The 21,368-nt window shown below is 32.6% G+C and overlaps 1 protein-coding gene and 1 long non-coding RNA gene across 4 annotated transcripts in view; one reads left to right on the top strand and one right to left on the bottom strand.

The window, feature by feature from the left end:
* The window catches only part of LOC113520689 (uncharacterized), a 165,074-nt gene that overhangs the window by 26,490 nt on the left and 117,216 nt on the right, over positions 1 to 21,368 (bottom strand). For all 3 annotated transcript variants that reach the window (XM_031910457.2, XM_052897270.1, XM_031910458.2), the window contains exon 20: positions 495 to 768. In XM_031910457.2, coding sequence (XP_031766317.2) covers positions 495 to 768 — 274 coding nt within the window. The remainder of the gene's footprint in view (positions 1 to 494; positions 769 to 21,368) is intronic.
* On the top strand, positions 645 to 20,406 carry LOC128201172 (uncharacterized). Its single transcript, XR_008253099.1, has 2 exons — positions 645 to 787; positions 20,207 to 20,406. It is a non-coding gene; the product is annotated as an uncharacterized LOC128201172 (long non-coding RNA).

Here is a 21,368-nt window from a genome sequence, read left to right as displayed (position 1 = left end):
GCATTACATCGTCTCAACTAGTAAATCTTATCTAAGACTGAGAAATCGTTTTAGGGTACAATAAAGCTGATATACCTGAAGAAGGTTAAAGCATTTAAAAATTAAAAAAAAAAGTACTTTTTCGCAATACTCTTGAAGGAATCAAGGTTATTATTATGTTTTCTACGTGATTATGACATTGAAATAGTAACTAGTCGATGGTGGTATAAAGTACTTAATAGTATGATAGTTTGCGTAAGTCAATAGAGGTAAACATAGCAATATCACGACTTCGTGCCACACCAATCTGCCATTCTACATGGCACCAACGAACGCACTTTACAATGTACACAGTCGGTAGCGTGCATTCTCTTTTCATTCACCACTACCAAGTCGACACTTGCTAAACCGCCCTTACTACGTTTTCTACACAGCTTTCCATAGTAAATGACCTGTAAACAAACCCGTAACCGCAAAAAATGTGTTCAGCGCATTGTATAGAGAACCGGACTCACCGTTCGCCCCACCAGGCCTCCGGCGCACATAGCTGCGCCTGGGCACCTCACTGCGCCGCGCGCCGCCGTTCGAAGATGGCTGCCGTTCCGTTTCTTTTTGATCCACGTCGGGTTTTTCCTCTTTTCGGTACTTGAACTTGGACTTCGTCCTGCGAGGGTACTTGCTTGTGGTGGTGACATCTGTGTCCGCGGGTTCCGTGTTCGATTCTGTCGCATCAGGCGATGCGGTGCCTTTGCTGCGCCTTAGTAGCTGGTTTCGGCGATCTTTCAAGCCCTGCGGAGGGATAATGAGGGTTAGTGAAGCTTTTTTTTTATTTTATTTTATTGTATTTTTTTTTAATAATAAGAATCATATCAATAATTGCCAAAAATTATAGGTATAGAAAAACGTCTCAATAGTATTGAAATAATGATATACATTTAAACAAATAAATACATGTTAAAAAAATATCCCTTCAAGAGGATTTCGATTCGGCAACGTTAAAATCTGTGTTTCTAAGCTTTCTGAATCGAGGACGCTGTATTCCGTAAAGCATATAACATATTTATACAATAATTAATTATAAACATTTATTTAATTTAAAAATGTAAACATTCTTAACGTATACATATCTTATTATAATATTATAATATCATTTACAATTTAAACATAATATTAAATTTACAATAAGTAATAAAAATGTTATTAAATTTTAATCAGTTTTGTAATTAATTTTTAATTCTTTGACAAATATTATTATTATCATGAAATTATTATTTAAAATTATTACACTTGTCTATTTACGAGTATTAATTCAATTAATTAGTAATAATTTGGCAAAATTGTTTGTTGATTTAAATGTTTATGAAATTGTACGACTTGTGAATTAGTTTTATTTACTCAAGTAAAATATACATAATTTTAATATATTTTACTAATTAATTAAATTTCCACATTTGTTTACTCTATTTTAATACAATTACCATAATATCCTTTACAATTATAAATGTAGCTAATGTGATGGTGTTTTCGCAAATTTGTAGTAAATTTACGAATTTACATTAACATTTGTTTTTTTTTTTAATAAGATAATTAAGCTTGAAACATGTAGTTTAAAAAAGAAAATTTTATGATATTATAAGTGAAAGTGTAATGATAAGATTTTATTTCAAATAAAAAAAAATATTCAATAATACGTACTGAATTTTTAAAAATGTGTACAATGAGTGTATTTAAGATATATATTTTAATACACTCATTGTATTAATACAATAAATATAATACAAATACATAAATGATTAAAAATAAATATTCTTATTATTACCTATTTGTTTTAGTTAAATTTTATATCGCTTGAATTATATTTTTATACAGGCTCAGTGGTCAATTTTATTTAGACTAATATCTTAATTCTTTATTTTTTTTTTCTAATATTAAGTTCCTAACGATTGACATTCGCATTAGGATACAGATATCACGAAAATAGAGGGATGGAAGATAATGAGTGTCATGCAGGTGAAGCCGTAGTAACTATTTAGTCTTTAACCCTTAAAAGCCTGATTTTTTAAATCAAATTAAAAAATATATAAGTGTACCCTTTACTGTGTTTACTAATGGGGAAAAATAGTAAAAAAAAAATCAAAACGATATTTTTATATATTTATTTAAAAAAAAAAACATTTGGTAACATGTAAACAGCCAAATATTAAAATAAAATAGATTGTAGGCGCCCAATACGATTTATAACCGCGGTATCAAATTTGAAACTTTTGGTATTTAAGGGTTAATATATATATTCCACTGGATTTATAGATTTGATCAGGAGGCATCAAATTTCTTAATGAAACCAATAGATAACTTTTCTTTAATTTGTGATAATGGAATATTAATCCCGCCTGTGCTAACGATGTACGCTGACGGAGCATCAGTGAGGGATGATAGGTGGCGATGAAAAGGCAGGGCAGTTAACCCATTGTAATGAGTTCATCTTATATTAAAAATGACGGTTTGCAGGGGGACTGCGAAGAGGTCTACCAGACAGGGTTTTTTGCTAATAATGGGGAAACTAGACCCATTATTAACAATCTCTTCAACTCGACTTAACTAACCAGAACAAATTATGAACAAATATTTAATTAATTACTGAAATTCCATAGAAATGAATTTTGACGAAGATATCAGGTTGGCAATGACGTGGTTAATGCTAGTGGTAAAATATAATATGAAATCTAATTATTATGTTTCGTAAGATAATGCCAGTGATTAGCAATTAGCCACGGTTCCGAGGTTCTAGTCGGCATGTTGGAGTTTAATGAAGCCATAAGTGTTTTGTGGTTTAGCAAAATTTTTGAATTACGCCTGTATGCATATCTTATACATGCTGTATCTTATTTGTGTAGAGGGTCACAGTGAAAAATAATATTCTTAAGAACAATAATATATATAATACGTGTAGATACAAGACGAGACAACCATTTGAACGCAAACAATAACGTACAAAAAATAAATATCTATATATATATATATATATATATATATATATATATATATATATATATGTGGCTATATATATATAAAGAAAATAATTTGTGGTAATACCATGTACTTTTAATTTATATTACATATAATATATATTAGTTATACGCCCATAAGAACATAACTCTATTTCCCCGTGATGCCCCTCACCTCATGCGTTGCCATTCTTGAGGACTCGGGTGTTTTTTTTTTATGGTTGAAAATGATATGGTAACCCCGCCTGCGCTAACGGGATATGCTGGCGGAGCACCAGTGAAGGGTGATAGATGAGAATGAAAACAGGTCAGTTAGCCCATCATGATGGTCAGGAATTAACCATATCCCACCCTTCAATTTTGCCGAAACACAATCTCATGCGATCACAACATTGCTTTAAATAACATACTGCTTCACGTTAAAACACGAATGGGACAAAGGTGTCCAAGCAAGCGACTTTTGTACAAAGTCTCCTTCTCTGGTAAAACTACTGGCATAGCCTCCCTTATAGGGGAGGCCTATACTCAACAGTGGTCAGTTAATGGGCAAATATTTTTTTTTTTTTTAATATTATAAAGAGCAGTGACTTGCTAACATTAGTATGGCACTGATGAAGGGTCATGCACTAATCTGTATGGATGGATTGTAAATGACCAAGAAAGTCACATTCGTGTTGAAATTAACATTTGAACATTATGCAGTTGGATTTAAATGCATTTGCATATAATTGTACATAGACAATAGTGATTAATAATACGTCAGCGTTCACGACTGACAGATGGAAACGTTAATTTATGAATTGTAATGCAAATAATAATTGAAATTTTAATCATGTTGTTTAACAAATTTGATTCACAGAGATTTGATTTCTTTTGATGTAAAATAAATTAATAATAATAGATTTGAAACAAACGGATATGGTGGAACTAAATTCATTGTTTAAGTGTAGATAAAAAATATATAAATAAATAATTAAATTAATTATTTTAGTTTAATCAAATTATATATATATATATATATATATATATATATATATATATATATATATATATATATATATATATATATATATATATATATATAATATGGATATTATATGAATATTATATAATATACAATGTTATTAATGTAATAGAATCAACATATAATGATATCAGTTTAACTATCCATGCTGAACATGGCCAGGCGGATTAGCAACCGCAGTTAGACTTTAGAGATGTTTTAATAGGGATGCTGCTGCCCATCCCTAGTCCTCCATTACTCACCCACGGGAAAGTAAGCGAATACAAATATTCTACGTAATAGAATATTCGTAACTAATTCATAATTAAATTTAATTTTAATCTAGATTAATTAATTAATTTATTGTGCTACAAATTATACACTTTTTATGTCTCAATCGATATTAGTTTATACAACTGACATACATGAGATCTTGTGTACGCTTCTACATATCCGGAGTTTTATGTAATAATTATATAAAAAACTGATTTGAATTTGTAATTACGTTAGATCATATTAATTTTAACGGTATTGAGATATTGATTTCACCTGCAAACGTAAATAAATGAGACATAACAAGAATTCGGTAGCGGCTACTGATGCGTTGCGTATAATAAAAAAAAAACTACAATGTTGCCATATTGAATTTAACTTTTACTTTTTTTTTAATAATAATTGTAGTGAAATAATTGTAATAGAATACATATTTAAACTATTATTATGATAAATGTGAAAATCTCTAAGTAACTATGTATATGGACTGATATTTGTTATTCTTTCACACAAAAACTACAGAACGGTTATGAATGAAATTCGGGACAGGGATAACATTAAAAGGCTAGCAGCACACTTGCAATGCCTCTAGTGTTGTAAGTGATTATAGAAGGTGGTAGTCACTTGCAATCAGGTGAGTTGCATGCTCATTTGCCCCTTGTTTTATATAAAAAAAATTACGTTCCGAATTTAAACGTAACTTAAAACACAGGATATTTTATATATTGATTCTTGTAGAGGAAACCGCAGTATATAGTTAGTAAAACAATCATAACGGTTTAATATTTAATGATTTTTTTAATCAAACTGCATATCTTTATTATAAATGGAGTTGTTTAAAAATTAAAAATCTATTAGCAAGATAAATAAATAAAGCAAAATACAATATATGATTTATCAGGGGGGGAAAGGGATTGTTAATAATGAAGACTGAGAATCCCATTGCTATCAATATACCCAACCAGGTGGATCTCCTCGCGGTTCCCCCTGGAAACTATCATGGTTAATTCCTGATGAATTCATCATGATGGGCTAACTGGCCTGTTTTCATTCTCATCTATCACCCTTCACTGGTGCTCCGCCAGCGTATCCCGTTAGCGCAGGCGGGGTAGTTTATCAATACATTATACAGTTATATCATCAAAAGTAGATCGTTATCTCTCTTTGTGTACTGCGGTGCCACAACGGGGTGTCACGTGTTTTATGTTCTTATATATTATATATTTTTTTACAACTTAGAATGGAAAGCAAACTGACGGCCCACCTGATGGAAAGTGGTAACCGTCGCCTATAGACATGAGCAGTACCATGGACATAACAGAGTATACTGTTTCGCCCATAATACCCCCCATGCGTTGCCATTCCTGAGGATTTAGGTATTATTCCTCTGTACCCAGTAAATTCACGCCATATCCCACCCTTCAAACCAAAATACAGCCATGCAAACAACTGCTTTACGGTTGAAACATGAATGGGACAGATAACTAGTTTGCACCATGTGAGATTGCATTATTAAATAAATAAATAAATATTTGTTTATAATTAAACATTTTTATATATTCTCTATTTGATTAAAGAGAAAAAAACAAACAAAAAGAGATTAAATTAATCTTTATTTGTAAAATATATTTGCCTATTTGAATAAGTATATTTATATTTACATACTTTTACTGCAACTCTCACTCGCTCATTGTTTATTTAACGTTACATTATTCATAGAACATTTTTTTTTATAGTTTAATGGCTCCAGTAACCGTATTACCGTTAATATTCAGTTTAAACATCACAAAGACCATACAAACATTTTATAAAATGTTCTACAATCGTTTTAAGAATACGTAGTCTAAATCGATCAGATTTGAAACTTGAGTTTTTTATTTTTTAGACATTAAGTAACCTATGAAAAATTGCTATCAGAGATAACGTGTTCGTATAGCTGAAGCCATGGGACATAGCTAGTTGAGTGTAGAATAAAATAAAAACATTATTTATCGAGGAAATAAGAAAATGAAATATTAATACTCTTTAGGTAGTATGTAGTATCAATAGCGTAAAAATATGTTTAGGAAAAATGGCAAAAAAAAATCACCAATTTTTCTACCCAACTTTAAATAAATATTATAATAAATTACTATTGTAAATATTACCCAAATAAATTTTAGATACAACTCTATTTAGAACAAGTTGTTTTGTAAAAATAAATACATAAATTAAATACTAAAAAAATACAATGAACTAGCATTGCCTATTTTATAATCAGAGTAATAACCCCTCTAAGAAACTAGTTACAAGAAAGGACATACAAACAGATTAAAAAGTTACTAAACAGCTATTACGAATTGATACTTAATTACTTAATTGCTTAGAAATCGGCGCGATGTATGTAACTTCCCAAGTCACCTATGGTAATGATGTGGCAAAAAATCTAGAACTTGGCCGCGTGTGGTACCTAATCGATACCATTGCCTTTTATATGTATGAGTAGGTATATACAGTATTGCAACTCGGTATATCAAATAATTGCTGTGTCCCGGCATAGGATAGGCCACCCCTTCCTTTCCCGTAGGTGTCGTAAGAATCGGCGCATGCAAGGGTGGCGCTTTACGAAATTCCTTTACGAAACCAAAGAAGCATTAACGCCGAATGGTATACTACCAAATGCTTGGCAGAAGTTTTCTCTGTAGTAAGCAACAAGCGACCAAACACAGGGCTTCGTGTGCTACTGCTCCACCACAATAATACGACAAGGGAGGGCGAGGGATGCGCAGCAGCGTCTCTCTTAAAACATCTGTAAAGCCTAACTACGGTTGTCAACCCGCTTGCCAAGTATGGCAACTACTGGCCAAACTCCTCAAGGGGAGGCTTATGTCCAGCAGTGGACAGTTAAAGGCTGATATGACGATAATGATGTCAAAGAAGCGTACGCTCATCAAATAGAAAGTGGTAATCATTGCGTCTAGACATGGATTACACCGTAAATATCGTATTGTGATTATTACCATCGGTGGAAATTATCACATTGTAATATCCTTAATTCATTACCATTAGGGGAAAAGGGATCAGGTTGACCTTCGCGCGGTTCCTTCTGGAATTTGTCACGATGGACTAAATGATATGCTTTAGTTGTCACTAATCATGTCTCACTGATGCCCCGTTAGTATATATCGATAGCACAGGTTGGGTTACCATTAAAAAAAAGGTAAATAAGTTACAATTCGCGTGGATTAAAGTATGTCCTTATTAGAATTACTTTTTTTAGATTTTTTTATTATAATATATTATGTTTGAATTTATGGGAATCATGTTATTTCTTTTCTTGGCGTTTATTTCTTTTAAGGGCGTGTTCTAACAGGAGTATTTAAGGTAGAGGTGGGAGGAGCAGGTAGGTCATGCCCACTCTAGAATTATTAGGTGCCCACCTATGTATTCGAACAGAGTTTTCAGCTATGTATATATATATATGACTATATACATACCTGTTTTAAGAGTCCAGACCCTCTGACAAATAAATTTAAAACACAAAAAGTTCAGTAAATATTGTTATTTTTAAAAAGTTTTCCTTTTATATGATTTTATGTAATTTGTATTTCGAATTTAACAATAACAAATGAGTTTTTAACATTGTCTGTATAACCATCATTTAATATATATAAAGTTATTATTTCAAAAGAAAATTATTTGACCTTAATCAAAGGTCAGAAAACATGTTGCCTATTAATATATGTTTTGAGCATGGGTTTTTATAAATAAAACTATATTTCAAAGTCAAGAAAGAACTTATACGTATTTGAAACTGATAATAACAATTTAAATAATTACCTAAAAATAAATCAAGATTGAAGAATTTGCGGTCTGAGTGGCAATGATTAATAAAAAAACAAGCAATAAAATGTTGCGTAAAGAATGATTCATTCCATCAAGATTTGCTGGTGGGAGGATGGTATGTAGGTACAGTCAGCATCGACAGTCGATGGGCACATTATTTTATACACTATCCGATATACAATTCATTGCTTATATTTACGGTGTGGCCCCGGCAAAGAATAGGCCACCATTTCTCCTGGGTATCGTAAGAGGCGACTAAGAAAGGGCAAAGGATGGACAGCAGCGTCCCTCTTGAAACATCTGCAAAGCCTAACTGCGGTTGCCAATCCGCCTGCCATACATGGTAACCACTAGTAAAATCACTCCAAGGAGGATGTTTATGATGTGATATGAGTATATTTAATTTTTTTTTTTATTTTTTCTATGTTCATCAAATTTTAATTTTGTTGAGTGTATGATGTATGGAACGATGGTTATTGGGTTTGAAAATCTGTGTGTTCGTTGACTTTTGTTGCTGACCGTATATACTTAAAGTGGGCTCTGGCTAGGTAGGTACAAGCATGTCGATAATAATATTATGAGCAGCTTTGCTACTATAATATAGGTGGTGGGTACTTAAAGTCTTTTTTTACCTTTGTATTTTTTTATTTATTTTATTGCTCCCCCTAGTAGGAGGTGCGCCCTGACCGGATATTAAGTTCCAGTTTGGAATTCTAGTGTAATTGTTAATACAAGATTTTTGTTTTTTTTTTATTTATCTTTCCATCCATTTTATGTTTATAATTATGTTTACCTTTGTATTGCATATATGGTAGACTAAAAATAAAACAACATTTTTAGACACTAAGACATTTTTAAGAAAAAAAAAATGCTGACATGCTCGTAGTATGTCAGTATTTTTTTTTCTAATACAATTTTTAAGAACAGAAGCCAACAATTTCGAAAAAATAAATACTTTTTATATGTTGTCTAAATAAATAAATAATTATTAAATATAATAATATGCCTATGTACCTAATAGTTAAAAACAAAGTCATTACAATTGATTTTAAGAAAACATTCTAATCAATGACATTAATACTTTTCCCAAGAAATATATATCCAAAAACGACAAAAAATATTGTTTCTATTACTTAGTTGGACAACTAGATGCTTTGTTAATACGATAGTGTAGAAAGGTAACTTTTTTTTATCATTCTTCGCATTTTCAACCATAATAAAAAAGACGGAGGTTCACAATTCGGTTGCATTTTTTTTTCTCATGATTCTTTGTGAAAGATGTTCTAGAATACTTCCTTCAAAGGATGCAAATATTGTTTCCATTTCTTCCCGTATATTTGTTTTGATACAGATTTTTAATCGGACTAATTTTATTCAATTAAATACAATAAAAACAAACTACTTAGTTTTTTTTTTTATTCAATTTAGAATAGCAAACAAGCTAACGTGCCCCCTGATGGAAAGTAGAAACAGTCTCCTATAGACATGAGCAGTATCATGGACATAACAGAGTATACTGTTTCGCCCATGATACCCCCCATGCGTTGCCATTCCTGAGGACTCAGGTGTTATTCCTCTGTACCCTGTAAATTCATGCCATATCCCACCCTTCAAACCGAAACACAGCCATGCAAACACAACTGTTTCACGGTTGAAACACGAATGGGACAGAGGTGGCCAAGCAATCGACTTTTGTACAAAGCCTCCCTCTGGTTACAATATGTATAACTTGTATAATGTGCGACAATATGTAGATGTATGTAAGTAGTGTTAAGGATAAATATCGACATTTATATTCAAGGCGATCTGGTCGCTTCCATTGGTGAACTTGTAAGGAATACATTAAACACGTGACCGCGCCAGTTTGTTACGCTGTAAAACACTCTACAAGTAATACGTGTATGGACGTAACGTAACTAATGATGGTTTTACTGTATAAAATTACCTATCGTAATAAGTCGATTGCTAAGGGATATGGTGTGAATTTACTGGGTACAGAGGAATAACACCTGAGTCCTCAGGAATGGCAACGCATGGGGGGTATCATGGACCAAACAGTATACTCTGTTCTGTTTACGGTACTGCTCATATCTATAGGCGACGGTTACCACTTTCCATCAGGTGGGCCGCTATAATCCCCTCCCAACCTATTCCTATTTCTGAGAACTAAGTTAGTAACTATTCATCTCGAACACTTTTCACTTTCATTAAAGGTATTTTTTTTACGGAAGATTTGTACGATCTAATTAAATTCTTATGTATTAGTAATTGCACCCGTGCGAAACCGGGACGAGTCGCTAGTATAATTCTATACAGATTATATCGCAATACAAATTACAATAGGCATAAAAAAGATATTTATCTATCACATTCCTATTCGTCATGGTTACGGAAGCCGAATCGGTTAAATTTAACTGGGCGCCCTTGTGGCGTATACGATTTGTAACTCGACGTCACAGTTAATTAAATACTCGTTAAATTCAATCGGCCATTGATGGGCTTAAGATAATATCGTTCCGGGTTTTTGAATTAATATAAACGCGATTATGAAAGGAATATTAATATTTAAGAAGACAAAAAAAGTTATTTAATAATTAGTTGCCAGTATCATAGATAAATAGTGTTTTTTTTTCTTATTTTATTTTTATATATATTCTTTATTGCACTTAAACAATACATGTAGCGATTAGTTTAACAACTTGTTAGCAAGGGAGGGCTTATCTCTGAAAGAGATCTCTTCCAGCCAACCCAGTGTAGTTAGAGAGAAAATAATTTGGGTAATCCAGTGCTGGGAAGGTACCGGTGAAAATAATGTAAATACAACAAACAAACACAAATTGTTCTGTGCTAATACAAACATACTTTGTTAAATAAATAAATAAATAAATAAAAAATAAATAAATAAATAAATTGTTAATAAATAAAAATAAATAAATAAATAAATAAATAGATAAATATATATACATATGTATAAGTGCATAAAATTATCATGTACTATTGGTTAAAAGGTGTGATTTCAGTCTTCTCTTGAAGGAAGGAATGTAATCTCTAAGAATGTAATTTAAAATTCTCTTAATGGAAAATATAAAGTACAGAGTATTTTTTTGAATAATAAGTATTTTTGAATAGTCATTATTTATGAGTCTACCGCTCAGTTCGGAATGCAATTTCAACTGAGAAGAACAAGTAAGAAACACAACTTTTGCTTTTTACAAATAAGAGTTAAATGTACAAAAAATGATTGGATAAAATGACTATCACAAACTTTGTAAAAGAAAGAAAAAAGCTACAACGCTACAATCAATTACAGTATTTATCGCTTTTTATCGCTATCCCATGCATGAGATATTTAAAATATATCTATAGATAGCTTAGTTTGTTACCTATCTAAGTAGATATAATATACTGGTTTCTGTTAAGCTATACTTATTAGATTTATGTCTAAGGCTGGCAAGATTTTCGACCATCTCACAATTGAATATAAAATATGTCGCTATGTTAATTGAATTTTAGGCCGAGGTATTTAAGCAAAATTGTGGCAAGGTATTTATTTATTTTAAAAATATTATTTCTTTAGGCAACTTAGAATGGTAAGCTGATAGCCCACCTAATGGAAAATGCTAACCGTCGCCTATAGACATGAGGACTAAGTCTTACAATCGAATGTGTGTGTAGAATTTGTAACTGATATGCCCAAAAACAGAAATAGGACTACAACGTATTTAAAGCAACTAATTAAAAGTCATACAAGTGACAAAGCTCAGGCGGAATACTAAGTGGTTTTTTACACAATTTGAAATAGCAAACGAGCTGATAATTCTCACTATATCCCCGGATTTACGGTTTTCCGAATTATGGCAGAAAATGGTGGCGCCCCCTCTTTTCAATGTTGGAGATAAATTGTTAAAAAATTACAAACTTAGTATTGTATTTTTGGCGCACCATGAAAATGTCGTCTGGAGCATGTACGCCGGTTTACTCCTTCTTAGATCGAAGGTGGCCTGAAGAAAAAGATAACCCTCAAAGGGTGTAAAGGGAAGATATAAAATGCTGAAATGTCTTTAGTAGGTCCTAGACACGCATTGCCATCTCAAAAAAAGGTATTTGTTTAGTAGAATAACAAAGGATAATTGCGTAAGTCAATATAGTCGAGTAATGTAAACTATGTTTGTAATAAACCGGTTATAATGTTGTAAATATGTACCTATATAATATTTAATAATATAGATACACCCACAGGGTTACAGGTATTGTTAATTAAGGGAACAATATATATTTATATAATCAATATACTTTATTTATCAAGTGTTGTATTGTTTTAAAGTTTGTTACCTCGGTAATTCGGGCAGTTGTAAATCGATTTGGGATTTTTTTTTATATAAGATAGATAGATAGATAGATAGATAATTTATTTGCATTACTTACAGCACACAAATTACAACATACATATACAAAAAAAAAAGCGAGATAACATAAATGATAAAAAAAATACACAAAGCTAAATACAATTTTCGTTCGTGAGTGTGCCATAGCAATACGAAATGGCCACAACTCAGTTTATTGCTTCGCTCTCAAGAGAGCAAAGCACTGATATTCTGTTGCGGCCAAAGGGAATAGGGTAACAATAAAACAATACTACCAGATTATCCGTACAATAAATAGACAGATATACAGTAAACAGACAGATATGACAGTTTATCTAGCAGACAAATGGAGTATAGGGGATATAACAGGATATACTTACAGATTATTTCCATAAATATTTTATTAAAAACAGTACAGTAGTTCTGTTTTTAAATCGAAATTTTTATCACAATTAAAGTCGTATATTTTTGTAGAACACACGTTCTTATAAAGGTAGCCATGTAAATACTTAAATACTGAAAAATATCTAAATAAAATTAAATGTATGCTACCAAACAATAATTGAATGTATAAGTAAAAAAGGCCTTTGTACCGACAAAAAAAAAAAAACGCACAAGTTTAGAATACAAAAAGATCTAATGTTCAATTTGAATACGTATATATAATTAGAATTTGCGCAATAATGTTGCGCAGAAACTTAAAATATTCAACGCGACATGGCCATAGCTGCTGTGCTTTATCAAAGCGCTTCTAATGTGTAGATAGATATTCATAATGATTATGTCCTTGTGTCGAAATAAGGCATAAATAACCGACTTATTATATTTACACATCATATTTATACATATGTTAGCGCAATCGATCATTCATTGCCTTATTCGATCTTGACATTGTATATCGTTATTGGTAGTGTAGTTGTTAGAAATCGAAGTAAACATCACCTATCATATCAGCTGTTAACTGCCCATGGCTAAATATAGGCCTCCCCCATTTGATTTTGACAGTAGTTGCCACGCTTAGTAGGTAAGTTGGCAACCGCTTGGTTAGGCTTTGATGATGTTTTAAGAGGGACGCTGCTGTCCATCCCTATGGTTGTATATAGCTTAAGAGTATTAGGTAAAATTATTATTATATGATAATAATTTAAAAAAACAGTTTACTATCATAACACTGAATGCCCAAAAATTATATAAAAGACGTTTTCAAATTGGATATTAAATCATTGCAGAGAAAAAAACATAGCTGTAAAATTTATATTTTTAACCATTTTTCCAATAGGAATTGTATGACCTTAATTTCATAAAAATTATGCAAAAAAAATCGTTCCACTGTTATATTAATCTTATTAGATTTGACAGTATTTTTTATAACAGCACGAGCTATGATTCTGGGAATGAAAATTTAAGGGAATCCTTTCTTACATTATGCATGGAATGTGTACGCAAAATTTCTAGTTTCTAACCAAAACGGTTTTGCTAAAAACGTCGAGGAAAAACCCATTTTAAGCTATTTTATTCGTTCATTTATTACTGTACATTTATCGTCCATTGCTAAACATAATTCTCTTTCGTATTTCGCTACAAAATTTATATATATAGTTATATTTGATTGTTATTTTAGCCTCGAACGCCAGTTGTATTAAGCTATCAAAATGCCCATACTACAGATAATATAATACAATTCCGTCACGTTGTTGGCACAGTTCGTTCGGATTGTACACGTGGCCAGCCTTGAGTTAGTTTGCAGCCTGAATTTATATTATAGACAAGCAATATATAAAGGCATTACTAGAGGACACCTGCGGTTTTGAGTAATCATTTAGTAATACACGATAACAGGTACTGATTAGAGTACGAGGTTGTACGACTAGGTTTTTAAGACTTCATGAGTCAATCATGAAGTATATAAGTATACCATCATATATTTGCGGCGTTTGGAGTTGAAATTCTAGGTCCGTGGGGTCCCGAGGCCATGAATCTTTTCAAAGAGATTTCATGCCGGCTGGTAGAAACCTCTGGCGACCAGAAGGCTGGCCTATACTTTGGTCAACGCATTTCCATTGCTATTCAGCGTGGAAATGCAGCAAGTCTCCTCGGTACCCTACCAGCTGGCAGTGATCACAAAGAAATTTTTTATCTTTAACTATTTAAATATATTCCATTAGAATCTATTTTATTTATATCTATACAATAAAGTGATCAATAGAGTTATATTTTGTCAATTCTTTGTCATGTTTGTAAGCATTTATAGATTAAGAATAAATATTTACAGAGTTGGTAATAGGAATTTATACACATATACTTTTATTAAAGGGAAAGAATCGTTAACAGTAATAACATTAATCTATTTCAATTATGGACCCTGTTGGGCACAGCAAGTTAAGGAGAGAGTCTGCTGTCCATTTGGCGACCATTAACTTCTCTTAGTCGCCTTTAACGACACCCACGGCAACGTAAGGCGTGGCCCATTCTTTGCCGGGATCATACAGTATATGCTTTCTTAATACTTTTTTTTTCGGGGGGAACGGATTGTTAACAATGGAGTTTAACAGCCCCATTGCTAGCAATATGCCCTATCAGGTCAACCTCCGCGTGGTTCCCCCTGGAAACCACCGTGAACAATTCTCGTTGAATTCATCACGATGGGCTATCTGACCTGTTTCATCCTCATCTATCATCCTTCACTGGTGCCCTATCAGCGTAAACCAATAGCGCGGGTGGGGTCACTATTTCATTATCACCTATAAAAAAAAATACATTTTTTTTTTTATTTTTATATACGTATAACCTCAAAGCATCAATAAGAACCTACTTTGGCGTAACTATAACACGCATTGCTACGTTTAACAGTTGGTTTAACAAGTACATACATTTGTCAGTTGTCAATAGGAAACCATTGGATTGTGGACTGGTCGTGGTTACGTTTTGCTCTGAACTTGAATACCATTGCATAATATATTTCGCAATAATGACCGGCCGGTTTCTTAATTAGCTTTCTATTTAACGACATATACAGATTCACGTCACCTCCTTTTACTAAATATGACTATTTGTTTTTTTTTTTTTATTTGCATACCTATTTGAAGTATGTAAATAAAGGAAAACAAGTATTCGACTAGAGGGAAGTGACTGTTATTTTTTAATAGATTATAATAGAATGGCAAACCCGCCCACGTTAACGGTGTACACTGGCGGGGCACCAGTGAGGGATGACAGGTGAGAATGAAAAGGCAGATCAGTCAGCCCATTGTGATGAATATACCTGGGATTTAGCACGATTGTTTACGTGAGCGTTGACTGATGCGATGCAATTCTGTCAAAAAATCCGTTTGCATTTTATCTAATGGGTCTGATCTGTTTATATCCTTCCATTTTCTATAATCCCTTATTAGTACCTTATTACCTTGTCATGCAAACCAATACGAGACTACAATGTTTTCTTTTTAATTAAAAAAGAATTTATTCGACAATAATAATCCGTAGCTCTTAAGTTGTTCTAAAAATATTACTTTAATATGGCTCTATTAATTTTATACAAGTATAGCCATTTTAATTATTTATATTCTTTATTCTCTATGTTATAAAGTCTATAATTTCAAACGAGAATAGGCCCAAAAGGTAACAAATTAACTAACAAACTTGTTTCCCAATTAATTTATGGAGCAATTCCGACAAATAATTTATGTTTACTACGTCAACGTAATGAAAGTAAAAAAAAAAAATTCGAATATTGAATTACGTAAAAAAAAATATTAAAATAGTTTCCGCTTCCGCGCCTGCGCAGTAGCGCGCTGTAGTTGTCGTGTTGTTGGTAATGTAGCGTAACATGGCTTTTATACCATGATTTGATTGATGTAGACTGATATCAAACGTCACGAGTTTTAATAATAACGTTATATCGTAGCGTATCTTAATTGTGAATCTGAGAAGATCCTTTGTTTGCTTTATAAGTACATTTGCATATACATATGTATAGACAAGTACATATTACTTAAATAACATACATATTGCTTAAAATTAAAATTGCTTATATTTTTTTTTATACAACTTAGAATGGCAAACAAGCTGACGGAAAGTGGTAACCGTCGCCTATAGACATGAGCAGTACCATGGACATAACAGAGTATACTGTTTCGCCCATGATACCCCCCATGCGTTGCCATTCCTGAGGACTTAGGTGTTATTCCTCTGTACCCTGTAATGTCACGCCATATCCCACTCTTCAAACCGAAACAATGCCATGCAAACACAACTGCTTCACGATTGAAACACATGGGACAGAGGTACCCAAGCAAACGACTTTTGTACAAAGTCTCCCTCTGGTATACAAAATTATTAAATTTTTTCTCTCTACCTCTGTATTTATATATGTATATACCTAACTTTTTATAATGTAATAACTGTTTAAGAACTGTGATTGTGATTTTCTTATATTAAATTCATTCTTTTATGTTACGTTTTTTAAGTGATAACCTTGATGGGCTTAACCTTTTTTTCGCCATCAATACCCAGAGAAACCCAATATACATATGGATGTCGGATCGGTATCCACATTATATATTATTATGTCATGCAAAAACTACTGAAGTGATTTGTATGGAGTGAGCGCGGATAGGTTTTTTTTTGATGGGTGAAAATGGTATGGTAACTCCGCCTGCGCTAGCGAGATACGCTGACGGAGCACCAGTGAAGGGTGATAGATGAGAATGAAAACATGTCAGTTAGCCAATCATGATGAATTCATCAGGAATTAACCATGATAGTTTCCAGGGAGAACCGCGAGGAGGTCGACCTGGTTGGGTATATTGCTAGCAATGGGATTCTCAGTCTCCATTACTAACAATCCCTTTCCCCCCACGCGGATATACTCGTATACTAACTTAACATATAGGCTACTTTATACAGTGATTCCTGAGGGCGAAACCGCGCGATACAGCTAGTTCTGTATAATACGAATAGTCCATATAATTATAATACGTTAATTTTTGTCGTAAACTAATAATAAACAACCTACACGACGACCGAACAATAAGAGAAGTTTTCGAGTTGCACAACTCTGACTCGAGTACAAAAGACATTAGTACTAAGCTGCCAGGCGTGTAACAATGCAGTGGCGCGCCCACGCGTGTTTCTTTAAATATCCTTATGACGTGGCATGTACCCACATAATTTGAGAATGAGTCTCATAATACGATATAAGGTTTATTAATACTTTTTTTTTTTAACAGGAATGACAAAGACGAGTTCTGGGTATCTTTATTTGAGCCGTTTGATGGCAAATCGTGGCCAAGATGCTTGTAACTTAGGGATGTCAAATGCGCGTATTTATTTTATGATTCTCTTCTTTTTTTTTTATACAACTTAAAATGGCAAACAAGCTGACGGCCCACCTCATGGAAAGTGGTAACCGTCGCCTATAGACGTGACATAACAGAGTATACTGTTTCGCCCATGATACCCCCCATGTGTTGCCATTCCTGAGGACTCGGGTGTTATTCCTCTGTACCCAGTAAATTCACGCCATATCCCACCCTTCAAACCGAAACACAGCCATGCAAACACAACTGCTTCACGGTTGAAACACGAATGAGACAGAGGTACTCAAGCAATCGACTTTTGTACAAAGTCTCCCTCTGGTGGATTATGTATTTTAGTATTATATTATCTGTGATTTTGTAAATATTATGAATTATTTTATATGCGTGACATTGTCTGCACGACCTAAATGCTTTGATTGGCTGAACGGATTAAAATTACTTTTTTATAGATAGACAATATCGTCTATCAATTAACACATAGGATTCTTTTTTTTTCACGCAGGTAAAGACATATAAATATAGTATATTATAATTAGTTCTCTTTAATTAAAGTACGTCATACATTAGAATTGTTATCTGTAGATATATTTATGAAGCTGCTATTTTGTGTTACTTTACACGAAAAAAATATGTTTTTTTTTTTTACTTTTACAAAGGTAAAGAAAAAACGCAAATTATGGTACCTAAAAATCAACCAATAAACAATAATTATTGCATAATCCAAAGAAACGTTAGATAAGCGATAGATAAACAACGGTGCGCGCGCGCACAGTGAAAGCTGTTTTCTCTGGCGGGATGCTGCGCGCGCGATTTTACTGCCTCTCCGTTACACGATACAGTGAAATTAAATCATTTCGGCCCGTCATTCTGTCATTTACAAATCATCTATGTCCACATTAATATTATTATAGAGATAAAATTTGATTTATTTATATGTAGCACGTAATTTTAGACAGTTATAAAGTTGTAAAGAGATTTATGAGTAAAAAGGTTTTTTATTTCTAAATATCGATTGAATATATAACACACACATACATACACACACACATGTTAAATATCATCATCATATCATCCCTCAACTGTCCACTGCTGGGCATAACCCTCCCCCTTGGGGTTTTTGGCAATAGTTGCCACGCTTGGCAGGCGGGTTGGCAACCACAATTAGGCTTTGAAGATGTATTAAGAGAAGCGCTGCTGCACATCCCTCACCTTCCCCGTTAAATATGTTAAATATACATAATTTAAAATATAACTGAGCAAACAAAAAAAAAACTATTTAAATTCTGACAAAGTTATTTCTTATTGAACATGAAAAAAATCAATTGTGATGTTACTAAAATTAATGTACTAGAACAAACACAAGAATGTAACTTATTGATTGCAAAAATGTCATCAAATTTTATTTATTTTTTAGTTTTATTTTTAGTTGATGTTTGCTAAATTACGCTCGCTAACAGTAGATATTAAGTGCATGTTCATAGTTTTAAATTTCTCATTTAAGTGATTTATGTAAATCTTTAGAGAAATAAATGTCTCTTAAACCGTAAATTTGCTTTAGATTTGGCAAATATATCAAGATACATATAACACGTGTATTTCTATACATCTTCATGATTGGAGTTATAATGATGGTAATTTGTTTTAATAGAAAATTAATAAAAATGTAAAACAAATGAATAATTGAGCTGATTATAAAATTAAGATCTGATATCCAATACTAGTGTTGCAAATAAAAAAATCAATTCATTAATTAAATGTTTCAATTTATCACTAATTTTATTTTGTGAGTTTTTTTTGTGATAATTTCAACATATTTTAGTTACTATTTCATTAAGTTTTATCGAAATAAACTATATCTTTCAGCTATCCCATGCTGACTGCTAATGCGTATTAATTCTCTCAATTTATAGTTTTTTTTATGCAACTTAGAATGGCAAACAAGCTGACGGCCCACTTGATGGAAAGTGGTAAGGTCGCCTATAGACATGAGCAGTAAAATGGACATAACTGTTTCGCCCATGACACTTCCTATGTGTTGTCATTCCTGAGGACTCAGGTGTTATTCCTCTGTACCCAGTAAGTTCACGCCATATCCCACCCTTCAAACCGAAATACAGCTACACAAACACTTGTGCTTCACGGTACAAACACGAGTGGGACAGAGGTACCCAAGCAAACGACTGTTATTATTATAGTAGTCTTTTTCGTGATGATGTCATGAAAGTATAAGTCGATTTACTTTTTATAGGATCTAAGAATAGACACTAAGGTTCACAGATTTTTATCTGTATACCATTAAGCCGAGAGTCAGTTTTCCGCTAAATATTTTTAAAAACAGTAAAAAAAGACTTCCAAAATCTATAACAACTGGTTATTAAAAAAAAAAAAGTTTTAGTTGTTCCTTGTTCGTATTTTAAAATAGCTTTTTTTTTGTTTCAGATATCGAGGGCGAGAGAAGAGGAACGATAGTTATTAAAAAAAAAAAAAAAACTATAAAATATTTAAATTGTAAAATAAATCGAATAAATTTTTGTGTTTAATTAATAACCTACAACCTTATCCCATTTTAGTTTTGATGTAAATACGAATTAAGTCAAAGTAAGATTATAAATTTATGCATTAAACGTTTTGTATTTTGAGTTTTAGATTTATTATTGAAAAAAAAAATTTATAAATAGAGAATTTATAAATAATAATTATATATTAATATATTAATAGAAATTTTAGGTAGGTATTGAAAAAGACTTTTTAAATATAAAATAATTTATTTTATCTACGACTCCGATATATGATTACAAAATAATCATCAAAATGGGTTACTCATCATCACCATTTCAGCCATTATCCGTCCACTGCTGGACATAGGCCTCCCCCATAGATTGCCATAAAGAACGGTCCTGATACATCCACTGCAATGATTCCCTGCAATGCATTTCAGGTCGTCACTCCATCTAGCCGCCATCTAGCCATCTCATTCCGTCTGCCAAGCGTGGCAACTAAAACCCCCCAATGGTAACATACGTACAAAGGAAAAATACAGACGAGAACTTACACCTTATTGATATTTTAAAAATAATTCCTCAGCTGTCTGTTGGTTTTAGGTTTAGTTATCTATTATATATATAATATCAATGCAATGAGGGAAGGGATTGTTAGTAATGCAGACTATCAGTACCATTGCTGAATATATCCTATCAGATCGACCTCCCCGTGGTCCACCTTGGAAACCATCGTGCTGAATTGACTGACCTGCCCTTTCATTCTCACCTATCCCTAACTGATGCTTCGCCAGCGTATACCGTAAGCGCAGAAGGAGTTACCATTCCATTATCATCCATTAAAAAAAAATATCAATGCAATATTTAGAATACTAAATGTAGTCCGCAGCTTTGCACGTATTTTTTTTTATGCTACTTAGAATGGCAAACAAGCTAACGGTCCACATGATGGAAAGTAATAACCGTCGCCTATAGACATGAGCAGTACCATGGACATAACAGAGTATACTGTTTCGCCCATGATATCCCCCATGCGTTGCCATTCCTGAGGACTCAGGTGTTATTCCTCTGTACCCAGTAAATTCACGCCATATCCCACCCTT

Source organism: Galleria mellonella, unplaced genomic scaffold (assembly GCF_026898425.1).
Source record: "Galleria mellonella isolate WM207_F2 unplaced genomic scaffold, CSIRO_AGI_GalMel_v1 utg36, whole genome shotgun sequence".
Taxonomy (NCBI): Eukaryota; Metazoa; Arthropoda; class Insecta; order Lepidoptera; family Pyralidae; genus Galleria; species Galleria mellonella.
Note: the sequence above shows the minus strand (reverse complement) of the source record. Positions and strands in the feature narration are given on the sequence as shown.